The 24,973-nt window shown below is 51.6% G+C and overlaps 3 protein-coding genes and 2 long non-coding RNA genes across 5 annotated transcripts in view; 2 read left to right on the forward strand and 3 right to left on the reverse strand.

Moving 5' to 3' along the window:
- Positions 1–27: 27 nt before the first annotated feature.
- Positions 28–7,828, forward strand: LOC148838743 (uncharacterized). Its single transcript, XR_016090823.1, has 3 exons — positions 28–293; positions 4,164–4,272; positions 5,988–7,828. It is a non-coding gene; the product is annotated as an uncharacterized LOC148838743 (long non-coding RNA).
- Positions 4,733–12,571, reverse strand: LOC148838744 (sodium- and chloride-dependent GABA transporter 2-like). The gene is made up of 14 exons (XM_088910767.1): positions 12,409–12,571; positions 12,176–12,310; positions 11,344–11,484; positions 10,778–10,865; positions 10,293–10,425; positions 10,024–10,158; positions 9,560–9,663; positions 8,854–8,978; positions 8,509–8,621; positions 8,214–8,351; positions 6,320–6,422; positions 5,897–5,997; positions 5,316–5,486; positions 4,733–4,943 (listed from the first exon to the last, which is right to left on the reverse strand). The coding sequence occupies exons 1-14, from the start codon at positions 12,542–12,544 to the stop codon at positions 4,788–4,790; spliced, it is 1,779 nt and encodes a 592-aa protein (XP_088766893.1). The 5' UTR covers positions 12,545–12,571; the 3' UTR covers positions 4,733–4,787.
- Positions 9,853–23,094, forward strand: LOC148838745 (uncharacterized). The gene is made up of 6 exons (XR_016090824.1): positions 9,853–10,128; positions 11,951–12,430; positions 15,140–15,270; positions 17,524–17,722; positions 18,855–19,766; positions 21,586–23,094. It is a non-coding gene; the product is annotated as an uncharacterized LOC148838745 (long non-coding RNA).
- On the reverse strand, positions 13,957–22,142 carry LOC148838746 (sodium- and chloride-dependent GABA transporter 2-like). Its single transcript, XM_088910758.1, has 14 exons — positions 22,007–22,142; positions 21,774–21,908; positions 20,989–21,129; positions 20,416–20,503; positions 19,931–20,063; positions 19,662–19,796; positions 18,553–18,656; positions 18,208–18,332; positions 17,860–17,972; positions 17,565–17,702; positions 15,471–15,573; positions 15,049–15,149; positions 14,717–14,887; positions 13,957–14,344 (listed from the first exon to the last, which is right to left on the reverse strand). Exons 1-14 carry the CDS (start codon positions 22,140–22,142, stop codon positions 14,189–14,191), a joined length of 1,779 nt encoding a protein of 592 aa, XP_088766884.1. The 3' UTR covers positions 13,957–14,188.
- Positions 22,743–24,973, reverse strand: part of vwa7 (von Willebrand factor A domain containing 7) — a 14,299-nt gene continuing 12,068 nt past the window's right edge. The window contains exon 18 of the mRNA XM_088910771.1: positions 22,743–24,301. Coding sequence (XP_088766897.1) covers positions 23,855–24,301 — 447 coding nt within the window. The 3' untranslated portion in view covers positions 22,743–23,854. The remainder of the gene's footprint in view (positions 24,302–24,973) is intronic.

The raw sequence follows: 24,973 nt of genomic DNA on the forward strand, positions 1-24,973 counted from the left end.
GCGCTTGACTTTGCGCGATCTGAGACGGGGTTGGCCGCAACATCCCTTTTTTTTCTCCACTGCCTGCCTGTCTCTCTCTCTCTCACCCTCGACGTGTGCGCGCCAGTATACATATACACTGTATACATATCAGCCACGCTATTGAAACAAAAACTGTGGGTCGGCCGGAGCACCCCTTCCGAAGGGACTGGGCACGCACGAATATCGATTAATTAATCGCCCGAGACGACAACGGAACCGGAGGGAGACGGACGCGCTTCGCCAGCCAGCTGTTTACCAAACGAGACATAGAGGTGGTCGTCTCGAAGGCATCTTTTGTTGCCAAAATCATATGCAAGTTAATTGTCTCAGCTCTCCCTGCTGGTAAAAAGTACCAATTTATGTCTGTAACCGGTCTTGGGCGTACGGCGTGATGATAATATCGCTTTAAGAAATGTCGTTTTTAAAATGTTGAGCATGCACGTAAATTGCAGGTAGCCCCTCAGGGCTGATGTCGCTAGTGTACGCGCAGTGCTGGGAAAACAAGATTATCTATGACTTCACTTCTCTTCCTGAGAGTTACCGCGAATGAACGCAGGCTTTTACTCAGTCCGAGCAGCGAAACTGTAAACACGAGCCTGCCTTTCGCAAGCAATTAAAAGAGGAAAGAAAATGGAGATCCTTTCAAAATTCATTTCTTATTAATTGCGTTTTAAAACAGCCGTTGTCTGATTCAGACTTCGGCTGGCCTCGGTGGTGAGGGGTCAGTCATCCAATAGTTCTCTTTGCAAGTGAGCAATGTGTCTTTCTTGTGTTTACTGTTGAACTAGAGAAGGGAAATTATCGCATGTATTTATACACACAGCAATTAGTATCAGAAACAGTATTTATATAGCTGGGAAATTTACATTCAAAACAATGGGTGGCTCAGAATTTACACAGCATACAAGGCAGAATGGAGTGAAATAAGTTAACAAAACTACTAAGAACAAAGTACCAGGTTGTTCTGTAAATGAAATGATGCTATAAATCCAGAGGATAAGTCTCCAATCTAACACCTGATGTGCAAAAATTTAAGGAAAGGAGGAAGAGAGATTGTACCTGGTAGACTGGTCACCCCTGAAGGTTCTGGCTTCTAGATAAACAAGCTGTTCTTACACCATGGACAGAGCAATTTCTATTTCACAGCCAAAGTACACCAACTCCAGCCCTCAGCAGTAAAATAATGTACACTTTTTAGCCCTGTAAGAGGACCCAACAAGTATCCAAAGTTCTGAAGAGGTCCAGTGCTCTTCTTCAGGACCAGCTGTGGATGAAACGTGAACCAGAGGACACAGGTGGAAACTGCAAGGAAGAACATTTCAAACGGAGAACAGGAAGCGTGTATAAGATCGCTTTATTGGCCATATACAATCTCTTGCATTAGGAGTTTGTCTTTTCGCAGATCCCAGCTTGCTCTCCATGAGACACACAGACAGGGAGAGAAGCTGGGGGTCAGAGCGCAGGGTCAGCTATTTATATGGTGCCCCCAGAGCAGTTGGGGTGAAGGGCCTTGCTCAGGGGCCCAATGGAGTAGGAATTCTCTGCCGGCCGCAGGATACGAACTGGCAACCTTCCAGCCACAGGCGCAGATCCTTAGGCACAGAGTCACCGCACCGTATCTACACAAAGGGTGGTGGGAGTGTGGAACGAGCCGATCCACTGACATCTTTCACAAAAGTGCAGGGAGAGATCCCCAGACGAGCCAGCAGGCAAACAAGTTTGATGAGCCAGGTAGCCTCCTGTCCTTCCTAATGGCTGTGGGACAGTAATATTCTTGACTGCTTACACCTCGCAGTGACTGTCCTGAAGCCCTGCCACAGACTGGACTGAACAGCTGTTCCGAAAAGAGTGTCCCCCCCCGTGGTGGGGTAGCGCGTTAAGCAAATGCCCTCCTGTTTTGCTGTCCTGTGGGATGAGAAGTGCTAGAGAAATGCAGTTTATTATTAACACTACACTAAAGTTTCTGGGTTCAGGGCTGGGGATTGGTGCTGGGTCTGAGGCTTAGGCCTGGGCTGGGGTTCAGGGTTCAGGGTTCAGGGCTGGGGATTGGTGCTGGGCCTGAGGCTTGAGTCTGAGCTTGGGTTCAGGGTTCAGGGTTCAGGGCTGGGGATTGGTGCTGGGCCTGAGGCTTGAGTCTGAGCTTGGGTTCAGGGTTCAGGGTTCAGGGCTGGGCCTGGTGCTGGCCTGGCCCGGGCCTGGGCTGGGGTTCACGGTTCAGGGCTGGAGCTCAGGGCTGGGCCTGGTGCTGGCCTGGCGCCGGGCCTGGGCCAGCTGTCTTGTCTAGGCCAGGCTGAAGCGTAGCCTGACCTCTGACATGGCGCTTCCTTACAGCCCGTGCCTCATAGCTGGCTCACTCGCCAGCGCCACAGTTCTCTGGGCCTCTGGTGGCCTGTGCCACTCCGCTGGCACCCATCTGCCCTGTGGGAAGTCCTGAGTCACGGTGCTGGCTGCTGCGGTGGCTCGGTGCCAAACCCTGGTCCACTCTGCAGGGACACCTGGAATCCTGCCAGCTGTCCTGTGCCAGGTGAGGGCAGTGCCCTCTGCCTGGCACGTGTCTCGGTTATTAAACTGGAGCACCCACGTGAGTAAACACTGCGCTCTGACGCACAGCCAGCAGCCATATCACCCTGCAACTCACAGCTGACAGCCCACTGAAGCTCAGCAGGTGTGAGCCTGGCCAGTACCTGGATGGGAGACCTCCTGGGAAAAACTAAGGTTGCTGCTGGAAGAGGTGTTAGTGGGGCCAGCAGGGGGCGCTCACCCTGCGGTCCATGTGGGTCCTAATGCCCCAGTATAGTGACGGGGATACTATACTGTAAACAGGCGCCGTCCTTCGGATGAGACGTAAAACTGAGGTCCTGACTCTCTGTTGTCATTAAAAATCCCAGGGTGTTTCTTGAAAAGAGTAGGGGTGTAACCTCAGTGTCCTGGCCAAATTTCCCATTGGCCCTTACCACTCATGGCCTCCTAATAATCCCCATCTCTGAACTGGCTTCATTACTCTGCTCTCCTCCCCACTGAGAGCTGGTGTGTGGGGAGCGTTCTGGTGCACTAGGTGTGGTGGATGCTGCACACTGGTGGTAGTGGAGGGGATCCCCATTACCTGTAAAGCGCTTTGAGTGGAGTGTCCAGAAAAGCGCTATATAAGTGTAAGCCATTATTATTATTATTAAGCACTTGAGCAGCAGGAACACGGTTTTTGAGCTCAGTATTCCCACGCCAGTGTATTCCAGCGTGGCATGTCTGTTAGCCAGACGGGGTGGACTGTCACCCTCCCTGTTTATCGGTCAGCCCTGTGCGGCTCGTCACGGTGAGACCACAGCACACTCCGGCGGGGGGGGGGGACAGCAGGCACACAAGGGTGAAGGAACAGGCAGTAAACACACTGAGCCGCTCCAAGCAGAGCCGAGAGCGCGGACTCTCGGCAGCTGCTCCGAGACTGAAGAGGGTCCCTTGTGCAACATTTGGAACCCACCCACACGCAACGCACACAGATCCACACTGTGTGCAGAGGAACATTATCTTGTGTGCAGTGTCTCTGCCTTGTCAGCCAGGGACTGATCAGGACAGGAGCTGCATTTCAAACTGGGAGAGCAGCCTGTGCCTTTTGTCAGCAGGTCTCCCGGTGGAGTTGTGTCGAGCAGACCGCCTGTGGTAGCAGGGCGGACCCTGCGGGGCACCGTCCACCAGACCCACACTGCTGACAACGAGAGGAGCAGGTCAGCCCATCCAGCCTGGTTTATGAGTCTTTAATTGATCCCACCTCCTTGTTTCCCAACTTCAGACATGTGCCTGGGTAGCTTGTCCCACTCTCCCACCGTCCTTTGTGTAAAGAAGTCTTTGGAGAAGTCGATTTTTAAACACATTTCCACATACTTCCCATTTGTATCCTGTGGATCACAATTAATACAGTACATACACTTCACATTTCAAGACTACATGAGGACTGAACTTGACTGTCATATAACCTGTCATAGTTTATCTTTCCAAAATTCTCCTTCCTGGCCACTGTTGATTTTTTTCTTGTACTTTTGGTCCCCACTCTTTCAATGACACTCAGTCCAATAATAGAGAGGGGGAACTCCGTCAGTTTATATATATATAATATGTAATATTTTTACAACTCCGCTGTTTTTTTCCAGAGAATGGTCATTCACCAACAGGCTTTCCTGAAGTTACCCGTACTGACTACTCGTAACCACTAGATGACCAGCTAAGAGGAGTCAGACTGGTGTGGAAAAGAGCAGTTCGGTAGGATTTCTGTTTCTGGTGCTTCTGGTGTTGATGTAGTTTTTTATTACCAAACACATCCGGTTTTACTTAGGAAGGATTATTACATATCCATATTTTTTACTGTCATTATTACAGAAATGAATACATACGTATTTAATACAAACTTGTGCAAGTGGTACATCGACAGAAAGTGAAGTGTAGAAAAACACATTGAAACCATGCTGAAACGTTTGTAGAAGGATGTGAGAAAGTGTGATATATATTGTGGTAGAAGTACGTTAAAGTTAAGTGAGTGCTCAGTAGAATCTAATACATTGTGACAACTGTACTAATAGACCATTGATGACATTAGAATTACAGCAATGACCAATCAGAACAGGAGATGCAATTTGTCCAGTCTGTAACACAATAATTTCCATAGTCTTCTGTATTCTACTGAGGCTGGAGTAGTTTGCTGACCAGTGCCCAGGCCCAGGGCTGTGTTCTACAGAAGGTGGGCCTTTACAGTCACTGGTCCTGTAAGTTAGCAGTAGCTATATCTGACGCCTGAGCATCCTCATTTCTGCCTCTGTGGTGGGATCAGGTGCGTCAGGGTTCCTCTGGGGTTCAGAGTTCAAAGGGCAGACCTCTACTCCCTGCTTCTTCACGAGGGGGAGGTCATCGTCAGGGCAACACAGAAATTTGAGACGCTGGAGGGAAGAAAGAGCAGGAGGTCAAGTCGAGGATCATCTCTGGTCTGACTGAGAACAGGAGCATCTTTACACAAAGAGCTGTGGGTGCGTGGGGCAGGTCATTTATTACCTACTGGTGATCCTTCAAAGATAACAGCTCAGTGTGGTTTTTATAGGTCAGTGTTACAAGGAAAATCAAGGCCTCATCTTATCTGTTAACATTTTACATTGTTTAGGAGAAACACAGCAGGAGTGTATTTGTAGAAGTAGTTGGTTTGTCTTTTATAAATGCTTCGCAGTGCTGTGTCAGTGGAACAGACACTGTGAGTGTCTCAGCCCACAGTCCCCTCAGTGGACTAGGGCCAGGCCTCTACCGGAAGAGTGGCCTACCTGGCTCAGGCTCCCTCTGGCCCGGGACAGTTTGAAGAGCATGACCAGGGGGGTGGTGATGATGGAGGAGCTGGCCAGGAGCCAGCCCAGCACATAGGCCCAGCCTGGGTACACATAGGTCCTGTTGAACACCAGAGGCTGGAAATCTACCAGGGACGTGACACAAGTGCCCTGAAAGACACAGACAGGAGACAGGTCAATCAGGCAGCCAGATCCACTGACAAAGAGCCAGATACCCCCACAGTGCAGGGCGTAGGCCTCCCGGGTTCAAATCCAGGACGAGCAACAGCTGTGGCTCAGGAGTCCACATGATGGTGATTAATCAGCCCGGCCAGTGTAAGATCAAGTGCTGGGTAATTTTCCACAGCTTTCATCTGCATTTTACATTAGTCTATCCGGCTTTTCTGAGCTTCACTGCACGTGGCCACAGAAGCCTGTGATGTGCTGTGAACCAGAGTGACGTCTGGTGGCTGGAGGCTGGGGGAGCTGTCCCAGTCCAGTGCCCAGACGCAGGGCCTGGGGAAGGAGCTGAGCTGCGGTTGGGACAAGCTGCTCTTTTCCTCGGGCTGTAAGAGACTCACCAGCGCCAACAGCGGGGTGAAGAAGAGCCAGCAGTATTTAAACCAGGGGTTGGGCCGAGTGCCCACCATGTCCTCGATGATGTCGTTGTAGCGGTCAGCACCTACAGGAGGACAGAGCCAGATCGATGATGAGCCCCAGCTATTCATGAACCTGAAGGGATGGACTGAAGATGTCCACTGGGACGTCCACTGAAAGTCCACGTCAGGCACACACTTTCAGGAGTGAGTATCTGCTTCTGTCTGCATGATGCAACTCTCATGTTTTCAGTTTTACTTCCAGCTGCACTCTTCCTGCCCGTGTCCCTTTCAGGTGTGCAGTGAGCAAGACACAGCCGCCAGGCCTGAGCTCCCACAGCCACAGGGGATTCTGTGCGAGCTCGCCTCTGCCCCCCGCTGGCTGGGCCATGCTGGTGCAGGTCTTACCGAATACCCAGCCCAGGCTGATGGACTGGAAGACAGCCAGGAGCAGGACGCAGGTGCCGTTACAGGCGTAGTAATCAAAGAGCTGGAACAGGTACATCCCGCCCTGCCGAGAGGGAGAGGGAGAGTTGGAAAGTCTGGAATGGATTTCATTATCTGTTTAGAGCCAGACTGAGCCAACTGCCTTTTGCCAATCACACACTCAGTTTTGCTGGCCTTTGCCTGTTTGTGTGTCTCTCTGGCAAAGGAGTGTCCCAGACTGACTCACTGAAGGAACTGGAGCTTTTTAGACTGCGAGGGGCCCTGTTACCAGTATTCAACATCCTCAACGGCACTGACAAACATCACCCAGAGAAAGACCACTGGAAACCATGTATGAGTGCATTTGAAACTGAGTAAAGGAGGTACAGTTGTGCACAATGAGTTGTGGGAGCATGGAACAAGCGACCAGGTAGCAATAGCTCTATTGAAGCTGATATCCTGGCTTCTTATCACCATGGAAACCAGGATGAGCTCTGGCCTGATGACCTGCTGTGGCTCGGATATGCAAGTCTCTACCTATCATGCTAGAAAGCTGAAGTGCTGGAAGTTTCACAATGGTCTTCACTGATGCACAACAACTCAGTCCTCCTGGCTGTTTTCATGACACAATGTCCTTTCTTAGTTAAGAAGGTGTTCTTTTCTAATGGGTTTCTTGACTTTCCTGGCAGAGAATAAAAGGAAAAATACTGCTGAGTTTAATGAGTTACTTCTTACTGCTAAAAGGTCCAAAATATTTCAGGCTCACCTGATTTATTACAGTGTGTCACATGCAAGGCAGGGGAAAACCAGCAGTGTGTTTAGCCTGGTGATAAGGGTCTCCAGGGATCAGACTGAGGTGTTCACAGGCCTGGATAGTCATTCACACAGCTTACAGTTCAACACCAGAGACACCGGGACAGTGGCAGGGAAGATGCACAGAGAAACTGGACAGTGTGCCACTGTAACGACGCCTAGTTCTGGACGGTATCATCCTGAAGTAAGTGGAGAAGGACAACAGGGAGAAGACGGCGAGGATCAGGAGGGGTTGACAGACGGGGGGCGTGACGACAGTGAGCTGGTGCTCGGGGGGGCGTAGCCAGGGCAAACAAGTCCAAGGAGCCCAGAGGGGAAATCCAAAAGTCCAAACGGGGTGATCCAGCCGAGATCAGGGACGGGGAATAAAAACGGGATGACGAGGCGCTCTGAGCTCTGGACTGAGCGGGATCAGGAGGCCGATAGGAGGCCTGTGCCCTGAAGCCTCGGACGTAGGGCGACCTGATGGTCGGCGGGCTTGCGGGCGTCCATCTTCCAGTGCAGAGCCCAGAGTAGCGAGAGGACCCGGCTCAAATAAGGAGGGGCAGGAGCATGACATTGTTAAAAAGGTGAAAGAGCCGGAGCGCCCTCAAGAGGAGGGATTACGATCGCGACAGCCACACTACTGCAGCCTTTTGGAGACGAGCAATTACAGGCTGAACATTCAGAAAGGAAAAACAGAAGAAAGTCCAGGCAATCAGAAAAAATACCGTTCACTGTTATGTGTGGGGAACTCCAACAGGCTGACTTTGTCAAAGCCCTTGAGGATTTTCACTACCTGGATCCAAGTACTTTATAACAAAACCTTCACTCTGCAGAGCTGAATTCAGAGCAGCAATCTGGCGTCATCACTGTAGTACCAAGAGCTCGGCTCAGTGCTTCCTGTCTTACAAGGCCTCAACTTTACTTTGCTTGTGCCATGGTTTGCTGCCCTTCGCTGTGCCTTTACAAGACTCACAGAGATCTGTCAGTTCACAGTTTGTGCTGAACAATCTTGTCACCTTTCTCATTGTTCAATCCAGCTGGTGGGTCAGACCAGCCTGTGGATCTTCCACAGCCTCACCTCCGTCACCATGACCAGCTGGGCAAGGAAGCAGGCGATGCAGAACAGCAGCAGGACGAGCTCCCTGCGGCCAGGCCTGCGCAGGACGGAGGGGAACAGGTCCGAGACGGAGGTGATGATGGTCTCGATGGCCAAAAACTGCAGAGAGAGAGATGCAGGTGAGTGAGAGCATGGGGGAGAGAATGAGGGGCAGGGAGCCCTGGAGTCCAGCAACAGCAGGCTAGATGGGGAGTGAGAGCGACTCAGGACGCAGAAAGAGAGAGGAGGCCTCTCAGGAGAACTGGGCTTCACCCACCTGTGTGTCCAGCCCCAGGAGGATGACCATAATAAAGAAGCAGGAGGCCCAGAGATGAGGGAGGGGCATCATGGCCACAGCCTGCGGGTAGGCGATGAAGACCAGGCCAGGGCCTGCAGAGGAAGACAGACCCCTTTATGCCCTGGTCAGGCAGTGAAATCACCCCCCTCCCTCAGGCTCACACACATGTCGAGCTCTGCAATCTAGATCAAAGACAGCTGGGAACACGAGCGCCCCACTTCCTCTGCCCGCTGTCCCTGTGCTGATGGTCAGGCTGGTGAGGGGGGCGTGTCTGATCGCGGCCCTGGAGGCCCAGGGGTGGGGGTGGGCTCGGCTCTGCCTTACCCGACTCTGCCACCTCGGCGATGGGCACCCCCTGCTCGTGAGCCATGAAGCCCAGGACCGAGAACACAGCGAAACCTGCCACGAAGCTGGTGCCGCTGTTCAGCACACACAGCTGAAAGCAGTCCCTGGAAACAGAGCACAGGGGGAGGAGGCGGTCAGACCTGAAGGTCCCTTGCACTGCCTGGAGTCAATGTGGCACAGCAGTGAGGGTGAAGGCCTTGTCACCGGGAGCTTCCCAGTTCCAATCCTGCTGCTGTACCTGGACAGTGGGGACCGCCTGCAAATACATTCTTCTAGCAGGCTTGTCCAGGACAGTTTGTTTCTTTATAAAAGCATAAAGGAATAAATTATATAATGAACAGGCTTCACAATAATGTCACAAAGGAAAGCAGAAGGAAGGAAAGTGAACTTATAAATAAAGAAAGCAGAGAACCCAGAAGAAACACACAGGAACACAGAGAAACATACAAACTCCACACAGACAGCACCCCAGGTCTGGAATTGAACCCAGGGCCTCAGAGCTATGAGGTAACAATACTCACCACCACGCCACCTATTACAGAACTTCAGTTTGTGATTAATTTTGCTTGAATCAGAAGAACACATGGATGGCTGGTGGGGATTTCTTGTAATGCAACAGATATTTCTCAGGCAGCTGTTATAAACCAGTCTCCAGGTAACATGACGGGTACAGAGAGTCACTCACCTGTAACAGTTGTTGTTGTACTGGTTGTAGCTGCCGAGCACTATGAGGATTCCCACACAGACACTGTAGGAGAAGATGATCTGGGATCCTGCCTCCAACCACACCTGGGACACCCCAAAACAAAGGGATCTCAGACTGCACCAGAGGTGCACAATACAAAATCCTGCTCACTTACCCACGTCTGGACCGGAACGGCTATTCTTTGCAAATCCCATGGAATTCATGCATTTGTTCCTGTGTCTGAAAATAAACTTTAAGAAAAACTTCTACCCTCTCTCCGCCTTTGCCTCCAGCTCTGGGATACCTGTGGGACAGACCCCTCTCTCCCTCCAGCTCTGGGGTACCTGTGGGACAGACCCCTCTCTCCCTCCAGCTCTGGGGTACCTGTGGGACAGACCCCTCTCTCCCTCCAGCTCTGGGGTACCTGTGGGACAGACCCCTCTCTCCCTCCAGCTCTGGGGTACCTGTGGGTCGCTCAGCCGGGCCGGATCAGGGTACAGATAGAAGATGATTCCCTCGGTGGCACCAGGCAGAGAGACCCCGCGGACCAGCAGCACCAGCAGCATCAGGTAGGGGAAGGTGGCTGTGAAATACACCGCCTGTGGAGGGCACAGCAGAGCCAGAGCCGTTACTGCTTAGGCACCGTCCGGCCACTTTATTAGGAACCCTCCAGCCTGCACTAGAGAGCATCAACGCTCACACTCACTCACACACACACACGACAGGTGCTCACCTTCCCTGTGGACCGGACCCCCTTCCAGATGCAGAAATAGCAGATGACCCACATGATGACCAGACACACGAGGAGTGGCCACCGCACACTGCCCAGCTGCTCCAGCCCTGGAGAGATGCTCAGGACTTGTCTTCTGCAGGGAGAGGGAGGGATCCTGTCTAACTGCACAGAGAACTGAACTCTGCTGCTGTCAGCTGCACTGCGAGAGCTGCAGAGCTTTCTGACCGAAGAGTCAAGTGAGGGAAAAACATGAAGACTGAAAATCTTAAAAGCTGTGCCTCCTCTGGCCACTAGAGGACACTGTGTCTTTACCCAAACTTGAACTATAGGTGAATACTGTCAGTCAGATGGGTGGGGACAAGACTGAAGTCATTAAGCTTAGAATTCGGTGCAGAAACTCAAATTGATAGTAATGGCTCAGCAATCGTTCACTTTAAATTAACAACAAAACAGGAAACAGGGTCTCTGTTGGACTCCGAACCCACTCCCAGAACTCTGTGGCAGCGGAGCTGGTGTTCTGCAGAGTGGTCCAGTTAGAGCTGCGGTTCCTCTTTTCAAGATCCACACAGGCATCTGGAGAAACAGCAGCACAGAGCACCAGGATCAGATCCCCAAAACATGCAAAGATCCAGCAGGGAACGAACACGCACAGATGGACAAAACTGTTCTGATCCCTAATCAGTGATTCCTTCCTCATCGCCTTTCTTTTCCCAGTCCTGTTAAATGGCAGCACAGTTCAGTTCAGTCACATTTCAGATGACTTTACACACCTGTGTTTTAATGATATTTCCTGTGGAAAATCACAGCAGGGCAAAAATCTACACTGCAAAGTGAAAATCTTAGTTTTGAAAAGTAAAATGACCCACAATCTTGCCCTGGATAGGGCAGCAGTGTGCTCAGCTGTCAGGCAGTTCAGTCGCTGCAGGTGTGTGTGTGACAGATGTGCACAGAAGATCAGGAAAAGGTCAGAGACCCAGGACCCTGAGAACAGCTGTTTTCCATGTTGTTGTGAGCAGGCTAGAGTGTCCAGATGTGCTGCAGGTCTCTGTACCTGTGTTCCAGATGTTTTCACAGCTGGCCCAGGGCAGCTCCTTGCTGAAGCAGTTGTAGAGGTAGTACAGAGCCCAGGCCAGGATGATGATGTAATTCATGCAGTTGTAGAGCAGAATCAGCTGGCCTGCATAGCCAATCCCTGTGGATGGAAATTGGAAAATGTGTGCTCCTTTTATAAGAATTTTATACTGAACACAAATACAGTAGTTCTTCACAAAGAGGCTTATCAAAAAGAAAGTATTAGCATTTAAAATTAAATTTCTTCTTCAAGAGGATCTCAAAGCTTAGTCTATTAATCAAATATTTAATCAACCCTTTACAGTAAGATACCTTTTCTAAGCAAGAGAAGCCTGCAATATCTCATTGCCTGATGTGTCAGGTTACATTTTCATTTAACCAGGGTTAAACTTAAACTTTTTTAAGCATTTGGCAGAGAAATGAAATTTAAACTTACTCTCATTTGTCATTAAAGATTTCATTGTCATAGCCTAATCTTTTAGCACCTTTCAGAACTATGTCATCTTTGATAAAGGTGGGTTCATGTCCTGGCTTGTACTTTCCTCTGTCAGTGGTTTACATATTGAACTGTACATTTACTGTTACAGGCTGATCTGTTCGCTGTGGCTTGTGCCTCTTCTCCAGTGTCCATTCAGACGTCTAGAATCATGTTCTGCATTGAGAAGAGAACTGATACAGACCTTACTTCCAGCCAACGGGAACATTAGTAAAATAACTTTTGTTTCCAGTTGGAGCGTATATGCAGTTGCACCCAGACCTCCCTGTATTTGGACTGAGAGTAACAGGAAACACAGGGAGGATGAGCCCCTCACCCTCGAAGAGCGGACACATCCTCTTCCAGCTGGTGATGCCGCCCTCGTTGGTGTACTGCCCCATGGCCGTCTCCAGCAGGAACAGGGGGATGCCGCACGTCACCACGAACACCAGATAGGGCACCAGGAAGGCACCTGTCCCCCACGAGCCCCAGGAAACAGGAGACGGGTTACCCACAGCCTGCCTGCAGACGGCACCAGCTCGGCCACCTGCCTGTACGGCACAGACTCACCTCCGCCGTTCCTGTAGCACAGGTACGGGAAACGCCACACATTCCCGAGCCCCACCACGTCCCCGGCCACGGCCAGGAGGAACTCCAGCTTGGAGGCCCAGTGGCCCCTCTCCTGCTCCCCACGCCCCCCGTCCATTCTGAGCGCTGCGCCCCTCAGACACTGAGCCCCAGGCCTGTGGGAGCTGGATAAGAGCTGCGCTGCGTCAATGAGTGACCGGGAGCACGACAGGTGACTTATTATGGGAGAAGAAGGAGGCCAGTGGCAGCACTGCAGAGCCCAGTGTTAATGTGTAGCTGCTGAGCAGGAGGGGAGAGTGACAGAGTGAGAGAGTGAGGGGGACTGGGGTGAGTGAGAGAGTGAGGGGGACTGGGGTGAGTGAGAGAGTGAGGGGGACTGGGGTGAGTGAGAGAGTGAGAGGGGCTGGGGGGAGTGTGTGAGAGTGAGAGGGGCTGGGGGGAGTGCGAGAGTGAGAGGGGCTGAGCAGGAGTGACCAGGTAATGAAGAACTGAAGGACAGTAGCTTACTCTGACGTGTGCGTGTGACCAGTGTGCACTGGGTGCAGTGTCAGTGAGTGCCTGTCTCAGCAACAGAAGACTTACTGGTGCAATGAACTAAAATCTTTTTTAAAAAGTAAAGAAATTAAGTAAAATCTTGTATTGTTATTTGAGTCTGAAAGGCCTTTAGTTAATGCGAGGATACTAGTTTAATATAAAGTTTCTACTATTTCACCGTGAGCTCAGTAGTATGTAATTAATCACAGTTCCCACCTGGTGACTCACAACAGCTGTGGTGCACTAGCAGCCCCAGGTGAGGAAGTGAAAATGTGATCATCATCAATCAATCTAAGAGGGACCTACAGTGAGCTCAGCATCTACCAGCTGAGAAGGACATTCAGTCAGAACACCAGCGTTCACACCCCTACAAGAATCTTTATTGACTGAATTGTCAGGACTGTGATTTAACATCTCATGTGAAGGACTTTGTTCTCCGTCACCATAGCGGGCTGTGGGTTTGGAAATTGTGGTCTAGATGGAAGAGTGCCAGCTACTGGTCCACTAGGATTACTGACAGTAGCAACCTGGTTTTCCTTGGAGCTCTGTCCTGTCCTGTCCAGTCCTGTCCAGGTTTGAAGCTGCTATCAACAGGTGGTTAAACTTGCAGTTTAGGGGGTACAAAAATAATACATGGACAATAAGACAGACAGATGTCAGTGTGGGTCACAAGTAATTCATTTCTAAACATTGGACATCAGCAAAAAACTGTGCCCACTCTTGCTGGGGCAGTGTTTTTTCACTTGGCACATCTAAATGTCAAGATCACAACAACAACCAGCTTATTTAGTCAGGCAATTATCTCCTAGTCCTGTAAATAGACTAAAAGCAGCTTGTTGATGGACAGCTTCTTATTGACTCCTGGAGTATAGGCCACAGTGTTGTGCAATTCTGAGTAACTGCAGAATCAGAGAGCAGGCACGGATTGAAAACAAAGTGTTTTATTGAACAGAGTTAATCTAAAACACAGAGAACAGGACTGTTAATAGCACCCCAGCGACTCTAGCCCAGCCGGGGAAGTACAATTTGTGTCGGAACCCTAATGCCCAAATATGACACTAGAATTACAGTAATGACCAATGAGAGCAGGAAACACACCTTGGCCAGTCTGTAACACAGCAGGCTGGCAGCTCCCACTGATCTGGCTTGTGGAGGAGTGCCCAGGCCCAGGGCTGTGTTCTACAGAAGGTGGGCCTTTACAGTCACTGGTCCTGTAAGTTAGCAGTAGCTATATCTGACGCCTGAGCATCCTCATTTCTGCCTCTGTGGTGGGATCAGGTGCGTCAGGGTTCCTCTGGGGTTCAGAGTTCAAAGGGCAGACCTCTACTCCCTGCTTCTTCACGAGGGGGAGGTCATCGTCAGGGCGGCACAGAAGTGTGAGACGCTGGGGGGAAGAAAGAGCAGGAGGTCAAGTCGAGGATCATCTCTGGTCTGACTGAGAACAGGAGCATCTTTACACAAAGAGCTGTGGGTGCGTGGAGCGGGTCATTTATTACCTACTGGTGATCCTTCAAAGATAACAGCTTAGTGTGGTTTTTATGGGTCAGTGTTATAAGGAAAATCAAGGCCTCATCTTATCTGTTAAGGTTTTACATTGTTTAGGAGAAACACAGCAGGAGTGTATTTGTAGAAGTAGTTGGTTTGTCTTTTATAAATGCTTCACAGTACTGTGACAGTGGAACAGACACTGTGAGTGTCTCAGCCCACAGTCCCCTCAGTGGACTAGGGTCAGGCCTCTACCGGAAGAGTGGCCTACCTGGCTCAGGCTCCCTCTGGCCCGGGACAGTTTGAAGAGCATGACCAGGGGGGTGGTGATGATGGAGGAGCTGGCCAGGAGCCAGCCCAGCACATAGGCCCAGCCTGGGTACACATAGGTCCTGTTGAACACCAGAGGCTGGAAATCTACCAGGGACGTGACACAAGTGCCCTGAAAGACACAGACAGGAGACAGGTCAATCAGGCAGCCAGATCCACTGACAAAGAGCCAGATACCCCCACAGTGCAGGGCGTAGGCCTCCCGGGTTCAAATCCAGGACGAGCAACAGCTGTGGCTTAGCTGCTCTTTTCCTCGGGCTGTAAGAGACTCACCAGCGCCACCAGCGGGGTGAAGAAGAGCCAGCAGTATTTAAACCAGGGGTTGGGCCGAGTGCCCACCATGTCCTCGATGATGTCGTTGTAGCGGTCAGCACCTACAGGAGGACAGAGCCAGATCGATGATGAGCCCCAGCTATTCATGAACCTGAAGGGACGGACTGAAGATGTCCACTGGGACGTCCACTGAAAGTCCACGTCAGGCACACACTTTCAGGAGTGAGTATCTGCTTCTGTCTGCATGATGCAACTCTCATGTTTTCAGTTTTACTTCCAGCTGCACTCTTCCTGCCTGTGTCCTTTCAGGTGTGCAGTGAGCAAGACACAGCCGCCAGGCCTGAGCTCCCGCAGCCACAGGGGATTCTGTGCGAGCTCGCCTCTGCCCCCCGCTGGCTGGGCCATGCTGGTGCAGGTCTTACCGAATACCCAGCCCAGGCTGATGGACTGGAAGACAGCCAGGAGCAGGACGCAGGTGCCGTTACAGGCGTAGTAATCAAAGAGCTGGAACAGGTACATCCCGCCCTGCCGAGAGGGAGAGGGAGAGTTGGAAAGTCTGGAATGGATTTCATTATCTGTTTAGAGCCAGACTGAGCCAACTGCCTTTTGCCAATCACACACTCAGTTTTGCTGGCCTTTGCCTGTTTGTGTGTCTCTCTGGCAAAGGAATGTCCCAGACTGACTCACTGAAGGAACTGGAGCTTTTTAGACTGCGGGGGGCCCTGTTACCAGTATTCAACATCCTCAACGGCACTGACAAACATCACCCAGAGAAAGACCACTGGAAACCATGTATGAGTGCATTTGAAACTGAGTAAAGGAGGTACAGTTGTGCACAATGAGTTGTGGGAGCATGGAACAAGCTACCAGGGAGCAATAGCTCTATATTGTCGAAGCTGATATCCTGGCTTCTTTCTAGAAAGGCCACGATAAGACCCTGTTGGGCACTTGAAGAAAAAAATCGCACTGTGTTTCAGCGGGGGTCTGCTCATGCCAGCAATGGAGAGAGAGCAGCGCAGTGTAATGGGTCAGTCTGTGGCTGTGGGTTCGAGTCCCTGCTGCAGACAGTGCTGTACCCTGTGTGAGGTACTGTACCCAGGAGCTCTAGTCCACTCAGCTGTATGAGTCAGGACCAGCATTCCAGGAGGGGTCAGCCCCGTGATGGACTTGTGGCCCTGTCCTCAGGGATACAAGTCCTCAAGTTCTCTTATCACCTCGGAAACCAGGATGAGCTTTGGCCTGATGACCTGCTGTGGCTTGGATATGCAAATCTCCACCTATCATGCTAGAGGGCTGAAGTTCTGGAAGTTTTTAGCATGGGCTTCACTGATGTACAACAACTCAGTCCTCCTGGCTGTTTTCATGACACAATGCCCCTTCTTAGTTAAGAAGGTGTTCTTTTCCAAAGGGCTTCTTGACTTTCCTGGCAGAGAATAAAAGGAAAAATACTGCTGAGTTGAATGAGTTACTTCTTACTGCTAAAAGGTCCAAAATATTTCAGGCTCACCTGATTTATTACAGTGTGTCACACGCAAGGCAGGGGAAAACCAGCAGTGTGTTTAGCCTGGTGATAAGGGTCTCCAGGGATCAGACTGAGGTGTTCACAGGCCTGGATAGTCATTCACACAGCTTACAGTTCAACACCAGAGACACCGGGACAGTGGCAGGGAAGATGCACAGAGAAATACAAACAGCAGGCACTTCTGTCTGCAAGGAGCTGTGAGGAAGCCACTTCCCGAACACTCTTAACAAGAAGGCTTGCTGTGAGTTCTACCTGCCCTTCAGAGCAGCGTGGCAGATGTGCTTATCAAGTTCACCCTGTGGAAAAGGGGAAAGCAGGCGAAAGATGAAGCTGAATACATACTCAGCCAAAACTGGCGTTCTCATGTTGCATGTTGAACGCAGGCGACCGGGATCAAATCCTTCGGATAAAACAGCCAAAAGAAGCTGGGAAAGGCAGAAGACCAGGAGATTTACAGCCAGGAGCAGGAAGCAGACAGAAGGTACGACCAGCACAGGGAGCGAGAGGTCTGTGCAAGCTGTGGACAGTGTGCCACACTATTGCAGCCTTTTGGAGACGAGCAATTACAGGCTGAACATTCAGAAAGGAAAAACAGAAGAAAGTCCAGCAAATCATAAAAAATACCGTTCACTGTTTCACTGTTATGTGTGAGGAACTCCAACAGGCTGACTTTGTCAAAGCCCTTGAGAAATTTTCACTACCTGGATCCAAGTACTTTATCATGGCTTAACAAAACCTTCACTCTGCAGAGCTGAATTCAGAGCAGCAATCTGGCATCATCACTGTAGTACCAAGAGCTCGGCTCAGTGCTTCCTGTCTTACAAGGCCTCAACTTTACTTTGCTTGTGCCATGGTTTGCTGCCCTTCGCTGTGCCTTTACAAGACTCACAGAGATCTGTCAGTTCACAGTTTGTGCTGAACAATCTTGTCACCTTTCTCATTGTTCAATCCAGCTGGTGGGTCAGACCAGCCTGTGGATCTTCCACAGCCTCACCTCCGTCACCATGACCAGCTGGGCAAGGAAGCAGGCGATGCAGAACAGCAGCAGGACGAGCTCCCTGCGGCCAGGCCTGCGCAGGACGGAAGGGAACAGGTCCGAGACGGAGGTGATGATGGTCTCGATGGCCAAAAACTGCAGAGAGAGAGATGCAGGTGAGTGAGAGCATGGGGGAGAGAATGAGGGGCAGGGAGCCCTGGAGTCCAGCAACGGCAGGCTAGATGGGGAGTAAGAGCGACTCAGGACGCAGAAAGAGAGAGGAGGCCTCTCAGGAGAACTGGTTTTCACCCACCTGTGTGTCCAGCCCCAGGAGGATGATCATAATAAAGAAGCAGGAGGCCCAGAGATGAGGGAGGGGCATCATGGCCACAGCCTGAGGGTAGGCGATGAAGGCCAGGCCAGGGCCTGCAGAGGAAGAGACAGACCCCTTTATGCCCTGGTCAGGCAGTGAAATCACCCCCCCTCCCCCAGGCTCACACACATGTCGAGCTCTGCAATCTAGATCAAAGACAGCTGGGAACACGAGCGCCCCACTTCCTCTGCCCGCTGTCCCTGTGCTGATGGTCAGGCTGGTGAGGGGGGCGTGTCTGATCGCTGCCCTGGAGGCCCAGGGGTGGGGGTGGGCGTGGCTCTGCCTTACCCGACTCTGCCACCTCGGCGATGGGCACCCCCTGCTCGTGAGCCATGAAGCCCAGGACCGAGAACACAGCGAAACCTGCCACGAAGCTGGTGCCGCTGTTCAGCACACACAGCTGAAAGCAGTCCCTGGAAACAGAGCACAGGGGGAGGAGGCGGTCAGACCTGAAGGTCCCTTGCACTGCCTGGAGTCAATGTGGCACAGCAGTGAGGGTGAAGGCCTTGGAGCTTCCCAGTTCCAATCCTGATACTGACTATGCCTAATTTTCAGGCCTTTCACTGGACATCCCATTGACAGGAGTCCCAGGACAGGAGTCAGGGAACATGATGGGTACAGAGAGTCACTCACCTGTAACAGTTGTTGTTGTACTGGTTGTAGCTGCCGAGCACTGTCAGGGTTCCCACACAGACACTGTAGGAGAAGAAGATCTGGGCTCCTGCCTCCAACCACACCTGGGACACCCCAAAACAGGGATCTCAGACTGGGCCAGAGGTGCACAATACAAAATCCTGCTCACTTACCCACGTCTGGACCAGAACAGCTATTCTTTGCAAATCCCATGGAATTCATGCATTTGTTCCTGTGTCTGAAAACAAACTTGAATATATTTTTAAGAAAAACTCCTACCCTCTCTCCCCCTTTGCCTCCAGCTCTGAGGTACCTGTGGGACAGACCCCTCTCTCCCTCCAGCTCTGGGGTACCTGTGGGACAGACCCCTCTCTCCCTCCAGCTCTGGGGTACCTGTGGGACAGACCCCTATGCCTCCAGCTTTGGGGTACCTGTGGGACAGACCCCTCTCTCCCTCCAGCTCTGGGGTACCTGTGGGAAGGACCCCTCTCTCCCTCCAGCTCTGGGGTACCTGTGGGACAGACCCCTCTCTCCCTCCAGCTCTGGGGTACCTGTGGGACAGACCCCTCTCTCCCTCCAGCTCTGGGGTACCTGTGGGACGGACCCCTCTCTCCCTCCAGCTCTGGGGTACCTGTGGGAAGGACCCCTCTCTCCCTCCAGCTCTGGGGTACCTGTGGGACAGACCCCTCTCTCCCTCCAGCTCTGGGGTACCTGTGGGACGGACCCCTCTCTCCCTCCAGCTCTGGGGTACCTGTGGGAAGGACCCCTCTCTCCCTCCAGCTCTGGGGTACCTGTGGGACAGACCCCTCTCTCCCTCCAGCTCTGGGGTACCTGTGGGACAGACCCCTCTCTCCCTCCAGCTCTGGGGTACCTGTGGGACAGACCCCTATGCCTCCAGCTTTGGGGTACCTGTGGGACAGACCCCTCTCTCCCTCCAGCTCTGGGGTACCTGTGGGACAGACCCCTCTCTCCCTCCAGCTCTGGGGTACCTGTGGGACGGACCCCTCTCTCCCTCCAGCTCTGGGGTACCTGTGGGACGGACCCCTCTCTCCCTCCAGCTCTGGGGTACCTGTGGGACAGACCCCTCTCTCCCTCCAGCTCTGGGGTACCTGTGGGTCGCTCAGCCGGGCCGGATCAGGGTACAGATAGAAGATGATTCCCTCGGTGGCACCAGGCAGAGAGACCCCGCGGACCAGCAGCACCAGCAGCATCAGGTAGGGGAAGGTGGCTGTGAAATACACCGCCTGTGGAGGGCACAGCAGAGCCAGAGCCGTTACTGCTTAGGCACCGTCCGGCCACTTTATTAGGAACCCTCCAGCCTGCACTAGAGAGCATCAACGCTCACACTCACTCACACACACACACGACAGGTGCTCACCTTCCCTGTGGACCGGACCCCCTTCCAGATGCAGAAATAGCAGATGACCCACATGATGACCAGACACACGAGGAGTGGCCACCGCACACTGCCCAGCTGCTCCAGCCCTGGAGAGATGCTCAGGACGTGTCTTCTGCAGGGAGAGGGAGGGATCCTGTCTAACTGCACAGAGAACTGAACTCTGCTGCTGTCAGCTGCACTGCGAGAGCTGCAGAGCTTTCTGACCGAAGGGCCAAGTGAGGGAAAAACATGAAGACTGAAAATCTTAAAAGCTGTGCCTCCTCTGGCCACTAGAGGACACTGTGTCTTTACCCAAACTTGAACTATAGGTGAATACTGTCAGTCAGATGGGTGGGGACAAGACTGAAGTCATTAAGCTTAGAATTCGGTGCAGAAACTCAAATTGATAGTAATGGCTCAGCAATCGTTCACTTTAAATTAACAACAAAACAGGAAACAGGGTCTCTGTTGGACTCCGAACCCACTCCCAGAACTCTGTGGCAGCGGAGCTGGTGTTCTGCAGAGTGGTCCAGTTAGAGCTGCGGTTCCTCTTTTCAAGATCCACACAGGCATCTGGAGAAACAGCAGCACAGAGCACCAGGATCAGATCCCCAAAACATGCAAAGATCCAGCAGGGAACGAACACGCACAGATGGACAAAACTGTTCTGATCCCTAATCAGTGATTCCTTCCTCATCGCCTTTCTTTTATCAGTCCTGTTAAATGGCAGCACAGTTCAGTTCAGTCACATTTCAGCTGAGTTTTAACTTTACCCACCTGTGTTTTGATTATATGTCTAATGGAAAATCACAGCAGGGCAAATAACTACATTTCAAAGTGAAAATCTTAGTTTAGAAAAGTAAAATGACCCAGAATCTTGCCCTAGATAGGGCAACTGAGTGCTCAGCTGTCAGGCAGTTCAGTCGCTGCAGGTGTGTGTGCGACAGATGTGCACAGAAGATCAGGAAAAGGTCAGAGACCCAGGACCCTGAGAACAGCTGTTTTCCATGTTATTGTGAGCAGGCTAGAGTGTCCAGATGTGCTGCAGGTCTCTGTACCTGTGTTCCAGATGTTTTCACAGCTGGCCCAGGGCAGCTCCTTGCTGAAGCAGTTGTAGAGGTAGTACAGAGCCCAGGCCAGGATGATGATGTAACTCATGCAGCTGTAGACCAGAATCAGCTGGCCTGCATAGCCAATCCCTGCAGATGGAAATCAGAAAATGTGCGCTCCTTTTATAAGAATTTTAGACTGAATACAATTACCACTTTAAAGAGTAGAAATAGTAGCACTTACTATTCATCAAATATTTTTTCAACCCTTTTCAATAAGATACTTTTTCTAAGCAAGAAAATTCTGCAATATCTCTTTGCTTGATGTGTCAGGTTACGTTTTCATCCGGCCAGGGTTGGAAGATGAACAAAAAAAAGCATTTGACAGAGAAATGAAATTTAAACGTACTCTCATTTGTCATTAAATATTTCATTTTCACAGCTTAAACTTTTACCACCTTTCAGAACTATGTAGAAACATTCATCTTTGATGAAGGGGAGTTCATGGCTCACCTTGTAATTTCCTCTGTCAATGGTTTACATATTGAACTGTACATTTACTGTTACAGGCTGATCTGTTCGCTGTGGCTTGTGTCCCTTCTGCAGTGTCCATTCAGACGTCTAGAATCATGTTCTGCATTGTGAAGAGATCTGATACAGACCTTGCTTCCAGCCAACAGGAACATTAGTAAAATGTCCTTTGTTTCCAGTGGGAGCATATATGCAGTTGCACCCAGACCTCCCTGTATTTGGACTGAGAGTAACAGGAAACACAGGGAGGATGAGCCCCTCACCCTCGAACAGTGGACACATCCTCTTCCAGCTGGTGATGCCGCCCTCGTTGGTGTACTGCCCCATGGCCGTCTCCAGCAGGAACAGGGGGATGCCGCACGTCACCACGAACACCAGATAGGGCACCAGGAAGGCACCTGTCCCCCACGAGCCCCAGGAAACAGGAGACGGGTTACCCACAGCCTGCCTGCAGACGGCACCAGCTCGGCCACCTGCCTGTACGGCACAGACTCACCTCCGCCGTTCCTGTAGCACAGGTACGGGAAACGCCACACGTTCCCGAGCCCCACCACGTCCCCGGCCACGGCCAGGAGGAACTCCAGCTTGGAGGCCCAGTGGCCCCTCTCCTGCTCCCCACGCCCCCCGTCCATTCTGAGCGCTGCGCCCCTCAGACACTGAGCCCCAGGCCTGCGGGAGCTGGATAAGATCTGCGCTGCGTCAATGAGTGACCGGGAGCACGACAGGTGACTTATTATGGGAGAAGAAGGAGGCCAGTGGCAGCACTGCAGAGCCCAGTGTTAATGTGTAGCTGCTGAGCAGGAGGGGAGAGTGACAGAGTGAGAGAGTGAGGGGGACTGGGGTGAGTGAGAGAGTGAGGGGCTGGGGGGAGAGTGAGAGTGAGACTGGGGTGAAAGTGCTCAGAGGCTGTGCCCTGTTACTCAATGTGTCGTCTCTCTCTTTCTGGCTCTCAGCTAACAGTTCCTTTCCTGGCTTCCATGCTGCTCTGTCTTGTCTCTCTGTATCCAGCCACCTTAGTAGCAGAGGACACAGCAGTTACCCATGACCCTTAAGTGGGGGTTACAAGTTTAGGGGAACCCTGACTGTCACACCACCTGGTCTTCTTCCTGTGCTTTTTGTCTGAAACATGGGCAGCAGGCAGCTGAGGAGACACTCCGCCTGTTCATTAGCGGGGCGACAGAGCCCAGGCCGTGGCAGGGTCCCAGTCACAGAGAGGCAAAAAGGCCACAAGCTAAAAAAACAGAGTTTATTGAAAAGAATTGAGTCTCAACCACTAGAATTAGCCAAAAGAACTTCCTTATCCATTAGCAACACGCAACACACATGGCAACATTTGTGAATCTTGCAGTTACGTTCTGTCACCTACATTCTTAACCGATGACCTCAAGAATCATGGATCACTAAACCCTATTTGGTCACATTTAATAGTTTGAGTTACAATTCGATTTAATCGATACAACTAAATAAGCAAAGACATCAAGAGAGAAAAAAGCAGAAAACGCATGTTTTTCATAGAGATGCAATCTCTATTTCATTTGCCTTTAGGTTTGCATGACCTTGACAGTAAAAACAGTTCTTATAGTCTTCATGAAGACCTTTTTTCTTTTAACACATGGAGAATCGTATGTCTGTAAAGGACATTTAGAGTACAGGAGGCACTTCTTGACACAACGGGTAGAGGAACTTATGGTTTCCCTGAGACCCCAGGAGAAAAATCCTCATATCAGACAGAACAGATGTTCTTCCCTGATTCACAAGCTTTTAATATTGTTTTCTGTTTCTGTTCTTGCATGAAACTCCTTGATTTAAGTGCTCCTTCAACGAGTTTGGCGGCACAGCAGCTGAACACACCCACATGAGAATTCCAGTCAAAGGGAAAGGATGCTTGTTTCATGCAGTCAGATCCAGAACTTCTTTCCAGAACCTTAGGTGTGAAATTCCATCCATTCTCTAACTGCTTCACCCAATTCATCCCAACAAGCAGCAGGCACAAGGCACAGTACTGTACATCTTCGAAGGGAAGCCAGTCCGCCACAGAGCAGACAGACACAGACACACACACTTACACCAGGGCCAATTTTCCCTGAAGCCAGTTAACCCACCAGCATTGGAGTGTGGGAGGAAACCCATACAAACATGGGGAGAACATGTAAACTCCACACAGACAGCACCCCAGGATCGGACTTGAACCCAGGGCTCCAGCTCTGCAAAGCAGCAATGCTGACCTCTGTGCCACTGAGCTGCACAGGTGGGATATTTTTGAAAATCAATGAATTGCTGATGTTTCCGCTTCGGTGATTTCCAGCTGTGCAGATGCAGAGGTGCTCTCCTTGTGACAGCTACATCAATGAAGCAGCACCCCGAAACAAGAGAGGGCGAAGACCGTGGGCCACGTGGCGGCGTGCGAGAACGCTCTCGCCACCTGCAGGTGGGGGGTGGAAACGCTGCAGCGCTGCAGGTTGCCGGCTCTGTCCCACAGGAGCAGCTCGGCCTCTGTGGAGCAGCAGCTGGAGGTGTACGCGGCCTGGACCTCGGCCCACGCCGAGCTGTTCCCCAGGAGCAGGGGGTCCTGGCCCTCCTGCAGGTGCTCCTCCTGTGCCCCGGACGCCCCACGGAGCACGAGCCGACCTCGCCCCCGGCCCAGCTGCACCCTCCCCAGCCCGGAGCGCCCCCGGTCGGAGAGGAGCAGGGAGGCCGACCAGCTGGCGTTGGCGCACGCCTCCGGGGGGAGCGCGGGGCAGCTGCCTCGGACCTGCAGCGGAGAGCAGGAGGGAGGCTCCAGGTCGGGGTCCTGGAGGGAGACAGGGGAAAGCAATGAGGGTGAAGGACGGGGCACCCCAAAACCTCTGTCTGTGACTGAAAACAAAGAGGGAAGAACTTCACCTAAAGCCGCGGTCCTCGAGGAGCCCTGATCTAGGGCTCGTGGGTGACCCATTTCTAAAGACTGGGAACACGTGCGCCTAATTACTGAAAAAGGCAATTAACCTTTTTATTATGAGAAATCTGGCCCTTGACAACTCACTTGCAAATGATGTTTTAATTACACTTAACAAACAAATCGTTTAACTAATCACCTGCTTCACTGATTGCCATTAGAAACTGGGGAACTAAGGGGGACAGATAAACTCTACTGGACTGAGGCTCTCTGGGAGATGGGAAGGAGAATCCTGGTTTCAGGCTACAGAACAAGCAGGTTCACACCCGGCCTCACAGCTACCCAGGCTCAGACGGACACATTTAAAGAATTTGTTTTCCAGTAAGATTACCCTGTATCCTTGTTTTCTTGGAATTCTTACCTTTTCAGGTGGCCAGCATCCCACAAATTTTCTACGAACTGATTTGTGGTCACTAATCGCACACAGCAGAACCGCGGCACTGACAAACTGTGATCGATGTGCTCAGCCTGGGCTCAGTACCAGGGAAACTTGACTCGTGGCCATTCTGCCCAACTGCAGCTCCTCGT

The sequence above is a fragment of the Atractosteus spatula genome, chromosome 3 (assembly GCF_055471065.1).
Source record: "Atractosteus spatula isolate fAtrSpa1 chromosome 3, fAtrSpa1.hap1, whole genome shotgun sequence".
Classification (NCBI taxonomy): domain Eukaryota; kingdom Metazoa; phylum Chordata; class Actinopteri; order Semionotiformes; family Lepisosteidae; genus Atractosteus; species Atractosteus spatula.